General features: G+C 33.0%; 1 protein-coding gene and 1 pseudogene across 22 annotated transcripts in view; both read right to left on the bottom strand.

The window, feature by feature from the left end:
• RALGAPA1 (Ral GTPase activating protein catalytic subunit alpha 1) overlaps nucleotides 1-24,711 on the bottom strand; it is a 207,855-nt gene that overhangs the window by 15,019 nt on the left and 168,125 nt on the right. For 21 of the 22 annotated variants that reach the window (XM_016152108.2, XM_016152096.2, XM_016152091.2 and 18 more), the window contains 2 exons: nucleotides 22,027-22,185; nucleotides 19,348-19,475 (listed from right to left, as the gene is read on the bottom strand). In XM_016152108.2, coding sequence (XP_016007594.2) covers nucleotides 19,348-19,475; nucleotides 22,027-22,185 — 287 coding nt within the window. Of the gene's footprint in view, nucleotides 1-19,347; nucleotides 19,476-22,026; nucleotides 22,186-24,711 lie in introns of those variants that run through there. The other variant, XM_036218042.1, reaches the window with a different exon arrangement.
• On the bottom strand, nucleotides 20,434-20,548 carry LOC118600611 (annotated as a pseudogene).

The raw sequence follows: 24,711 nt of genomic DNA, 5'->3' as shown, positions 1-24,711 counted from the left end.
GAGCCCCACTAAAGCAAGTTCTGTTCCATAGGGTCAACTCCATGCACAACAGCTTGTCCACTGTAGTCATGGCTAACCCTCATAGTCAGTCAATATGAGGGTCAATCCCACCCATTGAACCCACTGATGTGCTAATAATAATCAAGGTTCAACTACAACAGGAGGACACACAAAACCTACACAAGGGACACTTCTGCAGTACCCAGCTCAGGTGAACAGGAAGATTTGCCACTGGCCTTCACAGGACACCTATTACATAAGGCCATTGTGCCCAGACAGGGAGATGTAGCAGATCTACCTAATACATAGAAACAAACACAGGGAATTGGTCAAAATGAGGAGGCAAAGAAACATGTCCCCAATAAAAGAGCAGGACAAAACTCCGCAAAAAGAACTAAACAAAATGGAGACAAGCAATCTACCAGATAGAGAGTTCAAAACAATGGTTATAGCAATGCTCAATGAACTTAGGCAAAGAATAAGTGAACTCAGTGAAAAGTTACACAATGAGACAGAAACCATAAAAAGAACCAGTCAGAAATGAAGAATACAGTAACTGAAGTGAAGACTACATCAGAGGGTATCAAAAGCAGATTAGAAGAAGCAGGGGATCAAATCAGCAATATGGAAGACAAGGTAGTGGAAACCACCCAATTGGAATAGCAAAAATAAAAATTTTTAAATGAAGCTATTTTAAGAGACCTCTGGGACAACAAATGTGCCAGTGTTTGCATCACAGGGGCACGAGAAGAAGAGAGCCAAGGGATTGAAAACCTATTTGAAGAAATGATGACTGAAAACTTCCCTAACATGAAGAAGGAAATAGACATACAAGTCCAGGAAGTGCAGAGTCCCAAATAAGATAAACCCAAAGAGGCCCAAATCAAGACATATCTTAATTAAAACGTCAAAGGTTATAAACAAAGAAAGAATCTTAAAAGCAGAAAGAGAAAAGCAGTTACATGCAAAGGAACTCCCATAAGTCTATCAGCTAATGTTTTAACAGAAACTTTGCAGGTCAGAGGGATTGGCACAAAATATTCAAAGTGATGAAAAGCAAGGACCTCCAACAAGATTACACACTATCCAGCAAGACTATCATTTAGAATCAAAGAAGAGAGTTTCCCAGACAAAAAGAAAAGCTAAGGGAGTTAATCACCACTGAACCAGTATTACAAGAAATGTTAAAGGGATTTAAGTAGAAAAAAATATCAAAAATATAAATAAGAAAATATAGGAAAGAAAAACATTTTGACAGAGAAACAGTAAAAGCAGTGCATCGACCAACTCTAAAGCTAGTATAAATGTTAAAAGGCAAAAGTAGGAAGGTCATGTGTAATTATTAGAATGAATTAAGGGATACACATAAACACACACAAAAGATATAAAAATGACAAAACAGATGTGGAAGGGGTGAGTAAAAATGGTAGTTAATAATATTGGAGTTGAAATAAATGAAACAATCTAAAAAAACTTAAGGGACCATTAACCTAAAATAAACTGCCACAAACATAGCTTGGTATATATGAAGCACATGGTAACCATTAACCAAAAATCTACGAGGCATGTAAGAAATAGGAGAAAGGAATCTAAACATGACACTATAGAAAAATATCAACATACAAGAGGTCCAGAGAATAGGAAAGGAAATTAACTACAAAAACAATCAGAAAACAAATGATAAAAAGGCAATAACTACATAGCCATCAATAATTACTTTAAATGTGAATGGATTAAATGCTCCAATGAAAAGACATACGGTAGCTGAATGGATAAGAAAACAAGACTTGTATATATGCTGCTTACACAAGACACAGGCTTCAGACTGAAAATCACACAGACCGAAAAGTACAGGTATGGAAAAAGATATTTCATGCAAGAGGAAACAAAAAAGCCGGAGTAGCAATACTTATATTGGACAAAAAAAGACTTTAAAGAAAGGGCTGTAAAAAAAATAAATAAAGGGCTGTAACAAGAGACAAAGAAGGGCATTTCATAATGATAAAAACATAAATCTAAAAAGAGGACATAACTTTGTAAACATCTATATACCCAACATAGGAGCACCTAAATATATTAAGCAAATACTGACAAATGTAAAAGGAGATTGACAGTAATACAGTCATAGTAGGAGATTAACACCCCAGCGACATCATGGATAGATCGTCCAGGCAGAACGTCAACAAGGAGACAGTGCTCTTAAATAACACATTAGTCAAGATACTTAGTTGATACTTTTAGGACATTACACCCCAAAGCAGTAGAATATACATTTTTTTCAAGTGCACATGGAACATTTTTCATGACAAACCACATGATAGGACATAAACAAGTCTCAAATTTAAGAAGACTGAAATCATATCAAGCATCTTCTCTAATCACAATGGTATGAAACTAGAAATCAATTACAAGAAGAAAATTGAAAAACAAACACGTGGAGGGTAAATAACATGCTATTAAATAGTGAATTGAATCAACAAGATCAAGGAGCAAATCAAAAAATACTCTGAGACAAATGAAAATGAAAAGACAATGATCCAAAATCTATGGGGCACAGTCAAAGCAGTTCTAAGAGGAAAATTTACAGCAATAAACAAGAAAAACTAATTTGTACCTAAATGAACTAGATAAAGAACAAACAAAGCCAAAATGAGTAGTAGGGAAGAAATAATAAAGATCAGAGTGGAAATGAAGAAAGTCTAAAAAACATATAAAAGAGCAATGAAACCAAGAGCTGGTTCTTTGAAAAGATAAACAAAATTGATAAACCTTTAGTCAGACTGAGAGAGGGAGGGAGGAGGAGGGGAAAAGGGAGAGAACACAAGTGTGTTAAGTATGGATAAAATCAGAAATGAAAGAGAAATGACAACCAACACTACAGAAATATAAAGGATAATCAGGAAATACTATGAACATATGTCAACAATTTGGACAACCTAGAAGGAATGGATAAATTCCTTCCTAGAAACATACAATCATCCAAGGCTGAATAAGGAAGAAACAGAAAATCTCAACAGGCCATTAACTATTAACAAAATTGAATCAGTAATTGAAAAACTCCCAACAAACAAAAGCCCTGGACTAGATGACTTCACAGGTGAATTTCACCATTCAAGAAAGAATTAATACCTATCCTTTTCAAACTATTCAAAAAAGAATAAAGAAGAAGAAGAAAAAAAAAAAAAAAAACCAAAACACTGAAGAGGGAATCCTCCCCAAATCATTGATAAGGCCAGCATGAACCCGATACCAAAAACAGACAAAGACACTACAAAAAAAGGAAAATTATAGGCCAATATTACTGATAAACAAAGATGTAAAACTCAACTAAATATTAGCAAACTGAATTCAGCAATATATTAAAAGACCATATACCATGATCAAGTGGGATTTATTCCTGGGATGCAAGGCTGGTTAAAAATCTGCAAATCAATTAATGTGATACACCTCTTAAACAAAATGAAGGATAAAAATCATATGATCGTATCAATAGATTCCCAAAATACACTTGACAAAATCCAACATCCATTTATGACAAAAACTCTCAGCAAAGTGGGAATATAGGGAACATACCTCAACATAATAAAGGCCATATGTAACAAACCCACAGCCACAGCTAACACACTCAATGGGGAAGAGCTAAAAGCATTGTCCTTAAGACCAGAAACATGACAAGAACGTCCACATTCGCCACTTTTATTTAACATAGTATTGGAAGTGCTAGCCACAGCAATGAGACAAAGTAATAAAAGGCATCTGAACTGGAAAGGAAAAAGTAAAACTGTTATTATTTTAGTTGACATGACACTATACAGAGAGAACCCTAATGAAGCTACCAAAAAACTATTAGAATAAATGAATTCAGTAAAGTAACATGATACAAAATTAATATTCAGAAATTGTTTGCATTTTTATACATCAATAAATTATCAAAAAGATAAATTTAAAAAATAATCCCATTTACAAGTGCATCAAACCCCCTCCCAGGGATGAATTTAACTAAGGAGGTTAAAGACCTGTACTCAGAAAACCATAGACACTGAATAAAAAAATTAAGGAAGGTACAAATAAATGGAAGCATATATTGTGCTCATGGATAGGAAGAATTAACATTAAAATGCCCATATTATCCAAAGCTATCTACAGATTCCATGCAATCCCTATTGAATACCATGGCATTTTTCACAGAACTAGAATAATCCTAAAATGTATATGGAACCACAAAAGACATACTGAATAGCCAAAGTAATCTTGTGAAAGAAGAACAAAGTTGGAGTTATCATACTACCTGATATCAAACTATTCTACAAGGCTATAGTAATCAAAATAGCATGGTACCGGCATAAAAACAGACAGATCAAGGGAACAGAACAGAGAGTCCAGAAATAAACCCATGCTTATATGGTCAATTAATGAATGACAAAGGAGGCCAGAATATATAGTGGGGTAAGGACAGTCTATTCAATAAATGATGTTGGGAAAATAGGACAGATACACGGAAAAAATGAAACTCTATCATTTTTTTACACCATACACAGGAATGAACTCAAAACGGATTAAAGACTTAATGTAAGACTCAAAACCATAAAACCACTAGAAGAAAACATAGGCAGTAAACCATTTGACATCACTCTTAGTAATATTTTTTTGGATATGTTTCCTCTGGCAAGGGAAACAAAAGAAACCACCATTAAATATCAGAGAAATGCAAATTAAAACAACGAGATATTATCTTATACCTGTCAGAATGAGTATCATCAAATAAATGTTGGCAAGATGTAGAGAAAAGGAAACTCTCATGCACTGTTGGTGGGACCGTAAATTTGAGCAGCCACTATGGAAACATTAGTGAGGTTCCTCAAAAAATTAAAAAACGACCCAGCAATTGCACTTTTGGGTACTTATCTGAAGAAATTCAAAACACTAATTTGAAAAGATATACACATCTCTATGTTCACTTCACCATTACCTACAATAGCAAAGATATGGGAGCAACCTAAGCATCCATTGACAGATGAATGGATAAAGACGACGTGGTTCATATATACAACAGGATTTTACTCAGCCATAAAAAAAGGTAATCTTGCCATTTGCGACAATATGGATGGTCACAGAGAGCATTACGCTAAGTGGAATGTCTGAGAAAGACAAATACCATATGATTTTACTTATATGTGGAATCTTAAAAACAATATAAATGAACAAACAGAAACAAGTTCATAGATACAAAGAATAAATTAATGGCTGCCATCTGGGAAAGGTTTTGGGGAATGTGTGAAAAAGGGAAGAGTTTAAGATATACAAACTGTCAATTATAAAAAGTCACAGGGATGTGAAGTACAGCATAGGGAATATAGTCGATAATATTGTAATAACTATGTATGGTGTCAGATGGGTACTAGATATATCAGTCATTAATTTGTAAGTTATATAAATGTCTAATCACTATGCTGTACAACTAAAGCTAACATAGTATGTTAACTATAATTTAAAAAGAAAATTAAAAAAAAGTAATTTGTAACTAGTCCCCCCAAAATGGAAATTTGTGTATGTGTGTGTGTATGTATACACACATACTGTAAGAATATAATTTTTCACAAAAAGGAGTTATAAAAATTATAATTGTAAGCAGACTTCAAAGACATATCATTGTTTAATTTCCTCTTAAATTCAGGTTTAATGTTTTCTTTCCTAAATAAGAAAAAAACTATTAGCTCCTTTTTAAGTAAAGGCAAAGTATAAAGTGTTTAGATCCGTGCTAAATATCATAGCCTCAGGGATTTAAGGCCCATTCTGCAATTCCTAATTTAGTAAGCACTTGCTTACACTCTTACTTCTGTGGTTTCTTTGTAGTTTTAGTACTTAGGAATATCATCTCCCTTCTTTTTATTAAGATTTCACAAACATGTCATTGTAGAAAAGGGAGAGTCTTATCTCCTGACTGAAAAAAAATGCTGGAGAGCACTACTAACAATATTCACAAAGTTTGTAAGATGGTTGGTAGCTTGAAATTAGCTATGATGGGAGTTTTCACTTCACTGAACTTGGCAAATGCCACAAATTGGGGCCTCCTTCTAGTTTTGACAGCCAGTTGTTAAACACCAAGTGTGCCTCCTTCCTTGTGCTTGTCCTCCTAATAAACTACTGGGTAGACTAATGTCATGGGAGCAGAGGCCATATCTTCTTATCTTTTAATATATCTCTAGCATCTAAAACATGCCCCGGCTGTACTCAATGACTATTTATAAATCATAGAAAAAATAAAATTTGTTAGTAGACCGTTATGCAGACACACACTTCCTCTAATCCCAATTTGGCTCTCCAGAGGCAAACCCCTTTGGGCAAATATAGTTGGGACTTTCTTAGGATTGGATATAGAGAGTTTAAATCTTACATGTGAGAAAGAGTTTGGTTCCACCCCTACCCTTGATCTTGCTGACCTCACTGGAAGAAGTAAAGTGAATAAAGAACAATGTATATTAAAAAAGTGAATAAAGCACACAGGTAAAGTCAAATAGTAAGAGAAAACTGCTAACTTCTCAAAAAAATTGTGACTGCTTAAAGAAAAGATTCTCTAAATGTTCAAAGTGCTACAACTCACTAAAATTAGGATCGAAATAAACATTTTGTCCTACTGGTTGTGACAATTTTTTTGATTAAAAAAATTAAAAATTGTAAATAAATTCTACAATGATATGAGATAATGAATTTTGTTAAGTTAATTCTATTCAGTTAAGTGACCATCTATAGAGAAAGAGAAAAGGGAAGAAACTCTGTGAAAGTGTCCATAGATAAAATCAAACAAAGGTAATTACAAAACCATTTTAGACAGATTTCCAAAACTGCTCTGGACACCATAATAGAGGTAATATCCTTGAAAAATAACATTTAGAAATGTAAATATTTAGGTTTTTCAAAAGGCCATCTTGAGTAGTTTTATCTCTAGGCATCATTTATTGAGAGTATTTTAGGGCTGTTTGAACTAGAAGGATACAACAATGATCTATCAACCTTACTTTCAGAAAACTTCGCAAAATCAGCAGAAAGTTTATTCAGCAATAAGCCTTGCCTTGATGGAGGATACCAACAGAGATATGCTTGGAAAAATAAAGCTGCTGACTGGTAGAGATAGAACTAGAACCTTGGTTTTTTAATAGTCCAGTACTCTTTCTACATCCAATCTCAATGATCTTGGGTTTTAAATGGAATTTAAAAAAAAAAGGTGTAAGGGGTATTTTAGTTAGCTCAACGATGACCAACACAATAAATATTATATAATTCTAAGATTGGTATGTTTTGAAAAGTGTTTGTTTATGTACTATATATCACATATAGTATAGTAAAAATCCTTGGCATGCTCTAAAATAAAAATGAGAAAACCACATTTGGCTATATAGTTCTAAAAGGCCTTGAAGTATCTTCAAACATTCTGAGGCAATGTCATTACACAGGTCTTGAAAAAATAATAAAATATAAGAATTTTATTGAGATACGGAACATGGAATAATTTTGCAAGTACATCTCAAAGGATTGCATGGCTGCTATTATCAGTAGTTAAGTGGCAAATTTTCCTGAAATATACAGGGCAATTAAGTATCCCAGTGACTAATAGGCAGTACTCATTTGGAAGATGAACATAAACTATACTGCTTACCTTGGTAAATTAACACTCCATTCCTTTCCTACAGTAGCTAATTTCTTCAAGAAATATGCGCTTAGTTCACAAGAAGTAAAAATAAGATTCCCCTAAATAAATAGCACGAATCTTGGTATTAATAGGGTATGTTTGTACTATGTTAATAGAAATTCTGAAAGCCTGCAACAGGTTGTGCCAAATTACAGTGTATAATTTTTATGATGCCTTATATTAATGAAATTCTTTAGTAGTTGATACTATCTACACCATGAAGGAAAAGCTGTGATTTGTCAGAACAGACAAAGCTGGGCTTTAATCCATCCTTTTAACCATACTGCCAAGTCTATATTGTTTTCACTGCGTCTCAATTAGGAGACAGGCAGGACACCTGGTACTTCTTTATCTAAGTCCCATGGGCTGCCAGATGACTCAAAATCCATAACAGGTGCTAAGGCAGTGTGAGCATAGTCCTATTATTGAAAGCTGGAGTTGAATAAAATTTGGACCATATATAATTGCTCATAAATCAGTCAATTACTAAATGAAAACATTAAGTAAGAAGTTGATAGGCCCGATTCTACCAAAGTGCATGTAAATACATTTAAAAATATTAATTTTAAATAGGATTAAAAATTTAAATCTACCTAAGGTTCTGAAGATCCTTCCTAATAATCCAATAATCATTGGTTTCTGAAAAGCACCAACGTAATTGTTAAATATGTATATATTTCACTTTCATGGTATTTGTATGAAGCAAAACATCTAAAAGAAAAACTAAGTTACTTTGGATCTCAAATTTAAGGAAATTAAAATTATGGACTCTCATTCTTTATAAGATCTACCTGAAAATATTATTATTAATAATGAGACTTTCATAGTCAACAAAGAACTGCTTCAGAATCACCAGTATTAAAGTAAGAGTTTAAAAAACCGGAAGGGGGAGACTAGAAACAATCACTTTGTGTTCCTTTTAGTGCATTAAAGCCGAGAAAACAAATTTATGTGTTTGAACTAAATACTAAACTTGGGCTGTCGGAAGATTGCAAAAGAAAAAAAATAACTGAATAAGTGAAATTTTACAATGTACAATTACTTAAGTGCTATCTCTACCTAATTTAATTAAGATTTTGTTTAAATGCTAAAATTATTGAGAGTACAAAAAAGTGATTTATTATCATGGTAAGTAGTTACAAAGTACAGCAAACTGTCATTTAAGACAGTGTCATAGAATCTATGATAAACAGTACATTGGCTTACACTTAATGCATTATATGCCCCCAGGGAATGACAGGCTTAGAGACTGGACTTTAACATCAAAATCTACCCATTAATCTTGACTTAAATATAATCTATCCTGCAGTAAAAGGAAGAATGGGCATTCAATGAATTACTGTTTTTGAAATATTGCACTGGTACCCATTTACTAAAATCATTTATGGGGACACGAGGAGATGCAATATTAGTAAATTTTACAGACTGTTACTAATTTTACAAAACAGCATCTTATTTTCCTCCAACTTAGCACGAACATCTCATTTTTAAAAATTTACATTTAAAACATTTTCTTAAAATATCTCCCCTTTGATTCTTTGAACAGACATGTTTTACAAATTATAATATTGTAATATAATTTACTCAAACTAAGTTCAGCTAAAAAAAAAATCACCTATGTAAATGGAAATATACTATGAAGTTCAGGATCCTGGGAGCTGAAATAAGCTTTAATTTTTTATTTAAAGGTTGTAGATCATTGTTTCTTTGCATCAGAACCACCAACTATGTGATTAGACTGATCAGAAAAAAATGGAAAGGCCAAGGGTAGTGTTTATACAAATATCATGGTATACAATGCTTCAAAAAAAAAAGAGAAACAACTCTTATATTTTAAAAGATATCCAAAATAGAATTAAACAAGAAAGAGATAATGACCACGAATGACTGAAAGTTACAAATTACTCATTCAAATGAGAAATCTGATATTTAACCTTAAGATTTGCCAACAACTTTATCTTTAGTGCATCACTTTAGCACTTGCAACTGGAAAAGTTATTTCCAATAACTTTATGCATAAAATTACTTTACATTTCTATATTAATATAGCTTACATATATTCAGATGATATTTGGGAATTCTAAAAAGCACACTGTAAAGGAAATTAAGCCAAATTTGTCTTAAACCTTACCTGACATATGAATTATGGTGGTTTTAATCCACTTTCCTTTATTTTAAATTTTATAAAGATTTGAAAAATATAAATTTCATCTAAACAAAAAATATCATAAAGCAAAACTGACTTTTACTCTGCTATAATCTGGTGAGCTGAAAATGACATGTAAACAAGGAATTACTGCAAGTGGCTGCTTGAACATATATATTTGCTTTCTTTTTGATAGTAGGTATGTGCTAAATAAAAGTCAACACTCCTATCAAGAGAGTAAGTAAATGTAGAAACATCAGTTCCACAACAGCTATTTTTGCTCCTTCTGTTTTCTGAACAGCAATTAGTAAAGCAACCCCTTCCCCTCCTCCCTAGTGTTGTCAAGCTGTTCAGAGCAGTTTGCAACTCAACAATGGTACCATTGTGAATGCTCTCTGGGCTTCCTTCCCACAGAGAGTTAAATGGGCAGTTCCTGCTGCCCATGATTGGTGTCCAGTGAAATAATACTCAAGAGCCAGGTTTTATCAGCTTCACGCCAAAGAAGTGAAGCCAGGGAACCCAAGCCTTCATATCATACTGGACCATATGCCAACCCTGATGGCCCCAAAGGTTTATCACTAAGAATCAGGATCCATCATGTCCCTTGTGAAATTTCACTTCACATACCTTATGTGAAATGCAAAGCTTCACTAAAAACCGAACCTTCTTTACAATTGGCATGAACAGATGGACGGTAATAGTGGTTTGGCAAGCAAAAGTTAAGATTTAAATAGGCTGTATTCTAGTGTCTGAGAGGAAAAGCAGTTAGAAGAAAATGGGGAGATTTGTGACCCATAGTTTAATTTTAATTCCATTATTGTTATTAAAAATTCAATAGCAAAAGCCCTTATGTTTATTAAAAGGAAAAGAATGGATTAAAAGCACTGCAATTCCTGTGTCAAACAGGTTAAAGACTAATTTCAGCTTTACATTCTTCATTCTTTGCTCTGAAATCCCCAAATAGCATCTGAATCTACTGCTGCTTTTATATTTAAACAAAGACTAGAATAAAACTTGCACATCACGTGGTAGGTGTGGTGAATATTAATGTAAGCATACCAGGGCACCCTCCTCACTAATATCAACGTTAAGGGTTTAAAGAAGAAAAAAATCCCAGTTCCACCATAGCTGAGAAGTTAATAGAGATGGAAGTTGAGAAACTTCAAATTTTGTTGTTTTGGGAACAGTTTGCCCATCACCTGATAAGAGTTCTCTATCACCCTTCTGGTGCACCATGATACGACCCTACTTGCATATGTGGATAATACTGTCACACTGGATTTGACAAAAGAGATAAGATGGTGGTAATGCTTTCTTTTCCTTTGCTATTTTTTGCCGTGAAGCCAATGTATTATCAGAATAGGATAAAAATTCGTTTATCAGTAACATGTAAAAGTATAAACGATTGTTATGCAAGAATGAAGATTCTATCATGAAATTAACAATTATGAAAATCTCAAATGCTCTTTTTAAAATGGCAAATATGTGTAAAGATAATCAAACAGAAACCTTCTTAGTCTCTCTCATGAAGAAAAATAACACTAGCTATTACTGTTATTAGCCTGGCAATTACTATACAATTATTATAACAAATAGAGACTTTATTTAAACACTAATCTAATAAACTTATTTTGGAAAGGATTTACTAGAAAAGGAAAATAATACATCCAAGCTGCTACTCAACACGTAAAAATTATATAAACGCAGAAGGAACTATTGCATTAGACACTGAATGTTATATTACTGGCAGTAACATTAGAAAACCAAGTTTATGCTGGTTTTCTTTCTGCTTGACTACATTATCTGGTTTTGACCTACTTCTTGATCTCATTTGCTATTACTCTTCCCTTTGCTTTATACACTCGGCAGTGTTGAACTCTTTGTATTTCTTCACCACATCACACTTTTATCACTCCATGTCCATGTCCTACCCCTAAAAATCTCTTCTCTGGCCTTGTCTGCCTGGTAAAGTTCCATATGTCTTTGAAGTAATTAGTAGAACTTGCTTCCTCAATAAAGCCATTCCCAATTTCTCCTCCCCACTATCCTTTCCCACTTGAATAAAAATTAATCACTTTTACCATCTTACTTTGTATTATCACTACTGTTGGACTCTTCAGAGTACACACTGTCCGTCCGTCCGTCCGTCCGTCCGTCCGTCCGTCCGTCCATCCATCCATCCATCCATCCATCTCATAGGGGGTCTATCTTTCTCCTCTACCAGACTGTAAGCTCCTTGAAAGCAGTGACTGTATTTCTAGTCTTAGCTTTTCTCTTATAGTTTCTCCTATAAAGTAGGTAGTCAATAAATGTTGGTGAATAAATGAGAGGTCCAAATTGCTTAGCAAGTTTTTTGGGTGAAGATGTTTTGGATGAAGAAATATAGCCATTTTTTTTTTTTTTAGTATTTAAATTTGTCATTAGTGTACTGAGTTCTTAGCAGAGAATAAAAATTTTAAATATCTCTAGAATACAATAATATAAATAGAAGTGGGTTATATACTGAAGTCCTTTTTGTGAGTTCCCATAGTTTAAATATAAGCAAAGTAATTATTAGCCTACATAAGTAAAACTTTAAACAAGAAATCTCTAGAGAACATTGAAACGGCTATTTTCAGACATACTTGTTTCAATCCCACAGAATAAACTTCATTATCAAATTTTATTACATATTAGACTTATACTTATTGCTTTTTTATTTTTTTGAAAGGACGCAAGCAGATTTGTTAGACCCAAACTCACATCTTTGAATGTATGTAATAAAATATTCCTAGAAGGATTATAATGAAGCCTCTTAAAATACCAATATCAACAGGCATATATCACCATTTCTTGAAAAGAATAGCTGAACAAATCAAACTGCTGTATTCGAGTCATGAAAGAAATGTTGTGCATATTCAGGGCTCCTGTTTAAATATTACTCTGCGTGCATACATGGACTATAAGGTTTAGCAGCAAAATTCAGGCCAAAGAGATATTTAATCATAAGCTTTTCAGCAAGAAATTCTTCGATTGCAATGCCCAGGTCTTTTACACAGAAGACTTAAATGCTCCCATTACGGAGCAGATTGTTAGGTAAATAAGAATGTTTGTCTCTGCTCCTAGGTCCCACAACAACGTTTAATACCAAAGTCACGAGGGCTGCAAATATTTCAGAGGTCAAAAAATCTGTAGTTGGTGAGACATTTTATTTAAAGAATTATCTTCTTTTGAAGAATGAACATGACCATAATAATAGATCTTAGAGTATGTAACAAATAACCAATTTGTCCACGAAGTTGAAGACTTTCATTTAGAAAGTATATAGAACAAATGGCGCTTACAAGATATTGAGAACTCCTAATGATGTAGGTGGTGCAAAAGTTCAAGAAATAACACTGAGCACCTTAGCAGTGTCTAGACTCCCATAGCTGTCCCCTGCTGCTCTCCTGTGGCTACCTCCTTTCTTGCCCTACAGCAGGAAGTGCTAGCCTTCAGGGCTACAGACATGTGCTGCCTCCTTCCTGCGGAGGATACCAAATTGTACTCTCATCTCTTACTGCCATTAAGTCAAAGGTGTCTTACTTAGCTCATTTTTCTTAATAGATTCTTCCCCCTGAGAACTGAAGGGAAAAAACTCACTAATTACTGACCTTTGAAAAATCATCTTCATTAAACTATAATAAAAATATACTGACTAATTAGTCAAAATACAAAACCCTTGTGTGTTTGCTATTCTGGCTTATATCAGAGGCAATTCATACTGCTCCTAGGTTTCCTTTTTTTTATTTATCTGGCATGCTCTCACATTGTAGCCTAGACTAACACAAATCACAAATTATAACAACAACAAAAAACAAGTGAACTTATCATTAAAAGTACATTGGCAGATGACTAGAAATTTTCTGTTTAACAGAAAAAATGAATAGTTAAGAATCCACCCATCCACGAATCCATCTACCCTGTACTATTACAACAAATTACTAGCCACCTATCACTGTGCTAGGAGTTAGTGAAACCAGTTATGAGGCAGTGGGTTGCTTAGTGAAGGAAATTTGTTTTTACAAAGTTATTTTATTGGGGCCATGCAAATTAAGTATATTAGGTGGAAAAGAGAAAGGCATTCTTGGTGCCAAAACATGGGCCTAAAAGAGAAGTTATTTAGGGATGATACAGTTTTGCTGGATACATATAGGGTGTCGTGGGTGTCAGTGTGGTGGGAGAATAGTGAAAGGATGGGGCAAAGTTGGGCCCTGAGGAGGTACAGTTACGTTTGACAAAACTACAGTGAGAAATATGAGGCTGGGAGGGTAAGCTAACAATAATTGCTTGTAGGTAGTCAAAGAATTTAGATAAGAATTTCAATAAAAAGTCAAGAGCCATCATAACTCTTTTAGTATACTTAGATCTGTGTTTTAAAAGGATATTTCCAGTGTCAATGTAGAGAACAATAATAATCATAACATCATCAACTACCAGGTAGCTACCATTTTCTGTGCTGTAGCTATCTATATGATAGACAAGCTGCTTAGTGCTTCAAGTGGATAATCTCATTTTAATCATCTCATTTTAATCCTTACAACAATCCTGAGTTTGGTACTCTTAACAGATTAAATAAAAATTAGACATAAAGTCAGTACATATTTAGCAGTTCTAGACTCTGAAGCCCATGCTTATAATCTAACAATCAGCTTCCAAAATTTAAAATATAATTAATTTATAAACTAAGTGCAATCCATACTTATCAATATTACCTTCTAATGTAACGATCTACAAAAGACAGTAGGTACATAAAATTGTGTAGTTTCTCAATAAATTCACTTTCTTCTAACATGAAATGGCAGCAATATTGATGAGCCTCCCTAAGAGGTTTTATAATGTTCTATCATAATGAATGGCAAACTGCATTAGTAGAGCCAATCAATTACATTTCATTTCATTTTGGCTCTCATACTTTTGCAACAGGTTCTTTACATTTGAGTAGAACTGTAGGGATAACAAACTGTGACTAATTGAAGAATGATCATTGACTTCTGGTAATTTGTCTGATAGAGTTAAACAGAAACCCAATTCTGGCATTTAAGAAAAAGTCAAATCTAAACAGATTAGAAGAAATCAAATAATATTGGTTTGGCAGGAAAGAATATTAACCCTATGAAGAAACTTTTTTAAAGATGCAATTTTAGAACATCCCCCATACTGTACATTTCAGAATATTATACATACATTATATTCATATATGCATATACATAAAGCCCCCAAATATCAATTACAGGAATTCTAACAGACATGCTACATTCCATATACTCAAATCTTGTCCTTTGAGGCCCAGATTTTTTATACAGTCTTCCCTCATTTTCTTACTACTGAGTAATGACTTCTTCCTTGAGACTCCCACAGCATTTATCTACTATGACACATTGTATATCTTGTGCTATAATTATTAATGCACATATTACTCTCTCCCCTCTTAAATTATAAGCTTATTGAAGACAAGATTACCATCTGATTCGTCTTTGCGATTCCTTCACAATCTTTACCACTATCATGTAAGTGATCAATAAATATTTTTAATAGAAGAAAAGCAGTATAATTCTATTTCTTGATCAGGTGGTGGTTAAGCAGTAATGATTCAGACAGTAGTACATCTAGGATTTACGTATTTTTCTCAAATTATATATTGTAGTAAAAAAGGTTAAAAAGAAAAACTTAATAGGACATGTGAGATGGTTAATTTTATGGTAACTTGGCTAAGTGATGGTACTCAGTTTTTGGTCAAACACCAGTCTAGACGTTGCTGTGAAGGTATTCTTTACATGTGATTACCATTTAAATCAGGAGACTGAGTACAGCAGAGTACTTCTAATGTGGTGGGCCATATCCAATCAGTTGAAGCCTTAAGAGACTGAGGTCCCCAAAGAATTTTACCTCCTGATGTCTTTTGACTCAGTCTGCAACATCAACTCTACTCAGGAACTTCTGCAGATTTCAGACTTGCTAGTCCTCACAATCATGTGAGTCAACCTCTGAAAATCAATCTTTCTCTACTATGTATGTATATACATATCCTATCGATTCTGTTTTTCTATGAATCCTAATACGACATAATTACATGCTGTAACTTCTGAAATTTTCTATATATAAGAAATCTCACACTAAAGAAAGAGCACATACATGATAGCATATTTAACATTTGCAGCCAAAATGTCTAGAATCAAAATAAATGTTTTAAATTTTGCATTCAAGAAAGTTATGACAGCGAAGATCATGAAATTAATACTTTGAAATTATTACCAATGCAAAAAATCCCCGCCCAAGAAACACCACCCCAAAACAAAAAATGAAATAAAACAAATAACCACTGCCTCCTGCCCCCAAACCCAAAACTCTGTCTCTCTCTCAACAGGTAACTAATAAATGATAGCTAAAATCAACTTGAAATACCCTCAGGTCCAATGGTTACCCAGAATCTGCCTACTCTTCCTCCTCAGTGTTACATTTCAATTGTAATTGCATGCTCAAACCAACAAATTGAGCTCGAGACAAAAATAGTACCTAGCTAACAAAGTCAGAGATTTCAAGAAAATGCTTTTCAAGTACAAGTAATGCAAGAAATGACAAGTGATGTGAAGGAGAGGTTTCAAAGCTTGAAAGACAGTCATCAATACTGACAGATTACTGTAATTCTGGCTGCCAGCATGATCGATTTGGGCAGCATATGACAATCAATATTGTCCTCATTTAGTGAACAACATTAGATTCATAGTTACAGAAGATGTTCCAAGGATAAAATTTAAACTGTGCTTAATGATCATAAATAGCACAATTTATGCTGTGGAATCTTAGTGGGTTCTTTACTGGTCATAAAATAACTTACACAGTAGTACAATTATACAAATATAATTGAGTTTATTACATATTATTTTACCCCTTCACTTTTCTTATGAGGATTAAAGTAGTAACTGGTGGTTTTCAAAGCCTACTTCTATCAAATTCTGTTGTAATTTCTGTTAAGTTCTAATGATCTGTTTTAGAACACGTGATTTTTTTCCTTATCCAAACTGGTCAAAAACATACATTTTAAAATTTAACATATTTCTGAAATATATATTGTTATTTAAAATTAAAAGATATATCTCTATTTTAAGATCTTATAATAAAAACCATCTAGTTGTAATTTATTAAACTTTTATTTAAAAATCAAGTAATCCACCTGTATGAAATTATTTTTCCCAACATTTAGAATTTATAGAACTCTCTGAATCTTTGTAAAAGATGACTATATGTTCTTCTGATTAGCAAAAGATTAGGAGTATCTTGGGAAAACAATTTCTATATAGCTTCTGAATTCAAGCTTTCAAGTCAGGAAAAACTTGTTCGATCTGTCTGATTTAAAGTTTTTATTCGGAGTATTCCAGAATTGACTTTGCTGACAGAAACTGCTCATATTTGCTATGCAAATAAAGTGTTCATGTTTATTGTTTCTATCTGAAATTATCTCTCTTCCTGAGAATTTTCTCCAATGTGGTATCTATTAACATCCCAGCAAGGTTTAACTATTAAGAACTTCATGAAGCAGGCCTGAAAATCCAATCCAATCAATTAACCTACCAAACAAGCAAACATAAAAACCCAATTAAGCAATTCCTTGGTGTTGGGTAGAGTTATTTTGTATTGACTGTAATCTTTACACATAACAGAATTAATCACTGCACAAAATAATGTACTTTATTTCATTTACTAAGAACATCTAAATTCATTATCTCATTTAATCTTCACAGTTCTGAGATGGGTATTAGAATCTTTTTTTACAGATGAAGAAAGTAAGGTTTAGAAATTCTATGACTGGGTCAAGATCACAAGGCAGAGCTTGAATTAAAATCAATGTCTTCTAACTGCAAATCCAGCTCTCATACCTCTAGTGTAACAGGCAAATCTGAAATAGCTCTCTAGAGAATGAATTTAGGTACAGGAAAAAGAAATTAAGTAATATCTCCAACACTTTTAATTCTGCATGTTTTAAGTACCTGGTATGCATCCTAAATGTTATTTGTACCTTAGGCCACATATAGTTTGTGTATGCACAATAAATCGAGTTCCTATCGTATGACACAAGAGGCAAATACAGTTTTGTAGTACAAGCTAATCTCTCTCACCATTTTCCCTAAAGATTTAATGCATTCTTTCAACTGTGTCTTAAGTAAAATGGTAGAAGACACTAACCTCAGGATGAACATCAAGATCAGGCAAACTGTAAAAAGGCAAAGGTCAGAGAGAAGACAACTTCACTGGAGCTGACAATAAGAATAAAATTAGTTAGTGGGTATATGTTCCTTATAAAATTAGTTACCTTTCTAGAGATAGGAAATAAACTGAATCTTTACATTCACTACAATGACTTCAAATCTGAGTTTTCAGCTTAAAGTAAGCGAAGATATAACTGCCATCAATAAGAAATGCTATGTCATTAAGCTTAATCAACAAAATATGCCATGATCCACCTGTAATTCCATTTCACAGTATCAGAATACCTGAGAAATTACTTAGGAACCAGATTGCTTTAGTCAATTTTCATCAAAAGGAGAAAATGTATGTAGCAGACTTATAATAAATCCATTTCAGGTAGAATAAAACAAAGAATATTTTAAAAAGCCTACCCTGTAAAGCTTAAATCTATAATTTATTATATAAAAGAAAGATAAGTAATATGTTTTTAATCATACAGAAAAAGTAAAGGAAAATACAAACCTATTTTAGAAAGGAATATCAGAAAATAATTTAAAATTTAAAACTGTATAACAGTTCCAAGCACTCTTCTAAGAGCTTTACACTTACTGATTCATTCAGCTCTTATAATGCCATGAGCTAGATATTATCGTTCTCATTTTATATATAAGGAAATTGAGGCTGAGAGAGGTTAAATAACTTGCCCAAAGCTACATAGGTAAGAAAGTGGTGGCCAGCACCTGAGTCTAGGCAATTTGGCTCTAGAAACCATGTTTATTAACACTCCATATCCTCTAATACTTCCATGTCTCTATGTTGTTCCCTCTGCTTCTGGAATGGTCTTAAATCTCATCTACCTGATGACCTCTTAAACCATTCAAGATACACTCATCCTCATGTTTCCCAGAAGTGTTTCTTGACACCACCCCCGCTTCCAGCTGAATAAGGGCCCTTGTTATTACACTTCCAGAACACTGCATAACTGTATTACACCCTATACTCTATATAAGCACATATACTGAAAATAGTATAATAATGAGACTGAGTACTCTGCAAAGATGTTTTAATTATCTCTGCACATCTGGAATAGCAGAGTTTCTAGCACACAATGGATCTCTAATTAATTAATCAAAAAATAAGTAATGATTTAAAAGAAAATACATCACTCAAATATAAATATTCAAATACTGGGGAGGAACTCCATCATTTATATGTTAATAAACAGAAATTCAAAGGTCTTAACACATAAGAAATATTTACCTTGTAAAATAAACACGTTAGGTAGAAACCATACTGTTAAAAAGGATACAAATTTTGATACAGTGGAATCAGTGACTTCAGAGCACGGCTTGCATTTATAGCTGTTGCTCGAACCATAATGGGTAGGACCTTTCCATTCACAATAGCACCATCAAAAAGTGGGCCAAAGAAGGGAACCTGATTGAAAAATTAGAACATAATTTTATACTAAAATTGGAGAAAAATTGTAAATAAGAACAATCATAAAAAAAGTATTTTTTTTGCTTTCCTTTAGTTCTTCTTTCAGCAGAAATACTATTCAATTCTTTTCCACAATGGGTCATTCACTAGGACAATAAATAAAAAATGCCAAAAATCTAGTTTCCTTTTAAAATAACTGTGCACTTCATGTTACTGACTAAATAATTTATACTTCCTGCCAATTTCCAAGTTTTTGTAGCTTCAGTTGTACAAAAAATCCAACACTGGAAATAAAATTTCAGTGAGCAAACACAGAAAGATATATATTGTTATAGGTTGCAGTTAGTTTATTATTTTTGTGTGACAACTAGCTTTACTACAGAATCTAAAACACTTTAATTACATGGTTTATTAGGAAAAAAATGTTTTGAAAACTCATTTTTATTAGGTGACTGACAATTTCAACTTATTCTATTTGAATATGGTTGGTACAAATGACAAATGAAGGCAAGAATATGAGCTGTGGATATAGAGAAAATATTTTAGGCTTGTAGCCACATACTGCTCTGCTGTATATAATTGATTTTTTTTAAATAAAGAAAAACCCATCAAAATGTAAATAATTCTTAGCTTTTGATTTGTACAAATATAGGAAGTGAGCTATAATTTGATGACTTCTGGTTTAGATGAACCCTAAAAATACCTGGCCACAAGCTTAAATTCAGACATGGAAAGCTTAATCCAATTTAAGAAATTTTTAGATTTCTTAGATCAGAAAACTGATCAACTGTCAGAAAGTTTTCTATAAAAGTATTCAATTAAAAAAAAAGAAAGACACTGGAATACTACCAAACTTTTATTACTTTCAAAGAGAATACTTCTGTAAGCAAGTTTCAATCTTGCAGTTAAGACTTCCAACTAGATCTACTTGGCTATTTTATTTTATTATTATTTATGCCTATAGCACCTGGTCTTCCTAGGTGGTCTCCCATCCAAGTACTAACCAGGCCCAATCCTGCTTAGCTTCCGAGATAGACATCAGGCTTGTTCAGGGTGCCATGGCCATAGACCATGGACCATGGCTCCACTGGGGTGTGAACTCAGGACCTTCTGCGTGTAAAGCAAACATGCTAACCGATATACTATGAAACCATGTCCCTACTTGGCTATTTTTAACTTTTTATAATTCTTACTGACATAACTAGTCACGTAATCTTAGTAAGATGTATCAACAAAAATGTAGAAATTGTTAAGCTTCTCTTCTAAAGGGAATGACTACTTCTTACTGTGACTTTTAGGAAATGGTAATTATCCTTATTTTTTTTTAGCGTTTTATTATTAGTTTAAAAATAGTGAGACATTTATATAATTTAAAATTATATAAACGATCCCCCTGATTATGTTCCTTCTGGCTCTACATGTAGCCACTACATTACTAATGACTGCATTCCCTAGGTTGTGCTGCCATTCCCATGACCATCTATCAACTACTAATTTGTACTTCTTTAACCCTTCACCCCATTCCCCAGCTCTCTCCCTCTCCTCTGGCCATCATAACACTGTCCTCTATATCTGTGAGTCTGTTTTTGATTAGTTCTTTTTGTTCCTTAGATTCTGCATGAGTGAAATCATACGGTATTTATCTTTCTGTCTGATTCAGCATAATAACCACTAAGTCCATCTATGTCATTGCAAATGGTAGGATTTCATTTTTGTTTTAAAGGCTGAGTAATATTCCATTGTATATATGAACAAGAACTTCTTTATCTAATCATCTGTTGATGGGCATTTAGGTTGCTTCCATACCTTGGCTATTGTAAATTGTGCTGCCGTGAACAAATAAACGCATAGATCTTTACAAATTATTGTTTTGGTTTTCTTTGGACAAACTGCTGGGTCAAAAGGTAGATCCATTTTTAAATTTCTGAGGAAACGCAAGACTGTTTGCCATAGTGGCTGTACCAATTTGCAATCTCACTAGCAGTGTATGAGGGTTCCCTTTTCTCTGCATTGTCGCCAATACTTGTTGTTCTTTGATTTACTGATGACAACCATTCTGACCAGTGTGAAACGATATCTTACTGTGGTTTTAATTTTCATTTCTCTGATGACTGGTGACCTTGAGCACCTTTTCATTTGTCTATTGGCAATACGTATTTCCTCGTTGGAGAAATATCTATTCAGGTCTTCTGCCCATTTTTTAACTGGACTGTTTTTTGTTGTTGTTGTTGTTATTGAGTTGTATGAGTTCTTTATATATTTTGGACATTAACCCCTAAATAAAAGGTAAACCTTTTTCTGAGTTTAGCATAAAGAAACTTCCACCCTGGCACTACCAAACTTTCTCCCATTTGAACTTACTTTCTTGCTACTTTTGTTTTAGCTCCTTCTGAACCAAACTAAAGCAACTCACATAACTACAAGTCTCATTTCCCACCACTTTCACAACTTAATGCCTAGTCTAATCCTTCTGAAAAAAGGAAAGAAACTCACAAACCCATATAGAACTCTAAATATATTATGAAAATGTAAGATAAGAAATTCTTACCTCTGGTTTTTTCATTATCTGGATGCTGAACATGTGATTTTTCACTGGATATATTACAATAAGGACATCACCAAATTCTGTAGGAATAATTCCTCTCCTGTAGTCTCTAGTATGCTCTGACCAAACAATGTGTACTTCATCATTTCCTAAATGTCTCAACTGGAAAACCAAGAAAATAGTTCATAGTGCTTTAGAAAAGCCCCGTGAGTAGTCATACAGCTACTGACAACATACTATAAAAAGATTAAAAGGTAAAGAAATAAACTATATTTTAAAAATTTCATTTGGTCATTTTTCACAACAGCTGAAACACAAACACTCAAAGAAATTAGGAGACACAGCAGAAGACCAGATACTTTTTAATGGTCTATAGTTCAGTGGGAAACAGAGAACTTAGGAAAAGATTCACATACACCTCAAATATTCTTCTTAACCAGCAATTACATCAATTCTGTACTATCAAACCTTTTAAAAGATTATTTAAAAGAGTGTTTTTTAAAAGTGACTGATTTAGGATTTTTCTTTCTTTTCTGATCACTCTCTGGAAGTGCTACTAAACAGTGAAATGGCCTAAAAGAGGAAACAGGAAGAGAAGTAAAAGAAATAGATAATTCATACATTAGGTAACCGCCTATTGAGTATGAGAAAGTTGACTACATTTGTTTTAATAAATTTATTTCCAGGTTTTCTTTGCCTATGACATTCTTCCAGAAAGACTCTCAAGATGTTGTTTAACTATTTGTGATGCTTACAAAGATGTTTTTGGCAGTCAGAGAGCTAACATTATGGTGATTAAAATTATAAAAAAGCAGTGTCCAAAGGCTGAATTTCTGAAAAGGTATTAGGAAAATGAACTTAATGCCCATTAACCTTGAGTTTTCTTCATAGAGATTATTGTATAAAGATGTATTTTAATATAAAGTTTGGTTATTGTAGTATATTTACTGATTCTGCCACTGCAAACATCTGAGTCCCTTTTTGGTGCGTATCTCACATAGGCTTTTCTATTACTTTCAGATAACTGGACACATTGTAGATGGGAAAATCTGTAAGAGAAACCTAGGATAAGTGTCATTAATATTTTTAGTATGAGCTAACATATAGTCTCTATCTGAAATATGCAATTTATTTTGGCTTAAATACCACAGGGTGGAAAAAAAAAGTTAAATGTATACTTTAAAGAAAGGAGTTAAGTCCCAATTAATGAAAGGCTCTCTTCTGTTTTAACACATTCAAGGGGTCTGTGAATATTTGAAACTTATTTGTAAATTTTATTTGTGCATTTTTCTGAAGAGAGAGTCTATCAGCATAGAAGTATATAATACAAAAAAAAAAACCCAAACAAACAAACAAACAAACAAAAAAATGAGTCAAGAACCAGTGTTCTAATGGTTTTTAAAGTCTCCAACATTGATCTCTTTGGAAAATTCTAATCAATACGTCATTACGTATTTGAGAATACAAGGTAAATTCCTGAACTTTAAAATTTTTATTCCTAAGCAAGAAATGCCTTCTCAGATACTTTGATCGACTATAAGATAGAGGCAGGTATTACTTTAAAGATAGTGCCCAGCTAAATCTATAGACAAGAATCTATTATTTAAAAAATGTAATATAAAGGTTTTTATTTTCTTTTAAAGAAGATTTTATTTTTAGGATTAAGTGGATTAAGTTAATTCTTTCTTTCTGGAAACCATAAATGTGCTTATTGTTCTAAATACATGATGGTAGAACTCAAATATCAAAATATTATTTAAGTTTTAATTCTAATTATTTATATCACACACACCTGAATGATATAAATGCAGGACTTGGGCTTTATGACATCTTTAAAAACCCAAAAAGATTACACAACTCAGAAAAGCCATGATTCTATAATTTCATATTTTAATCAAAATACTTTAAAAATATCCTTCCTATACAGCCATCCCCATGTGTCAGCTTCCCTAATAGGTTTATGTTAACTGAATACAAAAGAAATGTGAAATAAATTTAACCAGGAGGGATGATCCAATCTAATTTTGATACATTAATGTCATATGCTGTACATGTTACAATAGCAGCCAGATCTAATACTAAGCTCCAGGCTATACTGAGATTTCTAAATGGCAGATTGTTCTAAGTGATATCAAGTATAATTGAAGTAATAAACGATAGTAAAAGCTGAGCACACTGTCAGGAAGAATTTAAGTATTTACTTTTTAAAATTAAATGAGTTAGGTTAGGTAAGACAGGACAACTGAAATAATGCAGGTCTCAATTTACAGAAAATTCCTTTTATTTATCTGCTACATTAACCCTTGAACTCTTGCCAAAGCTATCTATAATTTCTAGTGCCCACTTATCTAAAAAAACAAGAGAAAAGGGCAACTGTAGTTTTATATTATAATCAAGGCTTATCTTCAAATATCTACCACAGAGTATTAAAAGTCTGTTATAGAAGTTTAATGGAAAAGAACAATACATTTCAACCAAGACGTTGTAATGAAGAACTCTGTGGCACAGACCCATGTCTGTAACAAAGTCATTCTAAACATGTACAAGCATTTTAAACGAAAAGCTTCAAGAACACGTCCCTTATTATTTATATTCGAATGCTAATAATTATTTCATGCTATCCTGATGAGACATGTTTTATATCTTCATGTCTTTAAAACCTGCTATATAATGATTAAACACAAATTG

Source organism: Rousettus aegyptiacus, unplaced genomic scaffold (genome assembly GCF_014176215.1).
Source record: "Rousettus aegyptiacus isolate mRouAeg1 unplaced genomic scaffold, mRouAeg1.p scaffold_m13_p_3, whole genome shotgun sequence".
NCBI lineage: Eukaryota > Metazoa > Chordata > Mammalia > Chiroptera > Pteropodidae > Rousettus > Rousettus aegyptiacus.
Note: the sequence above shows the minus strand (reverse complement) of the source record. Positions and strands in the feature narration are given on the sequence as shown.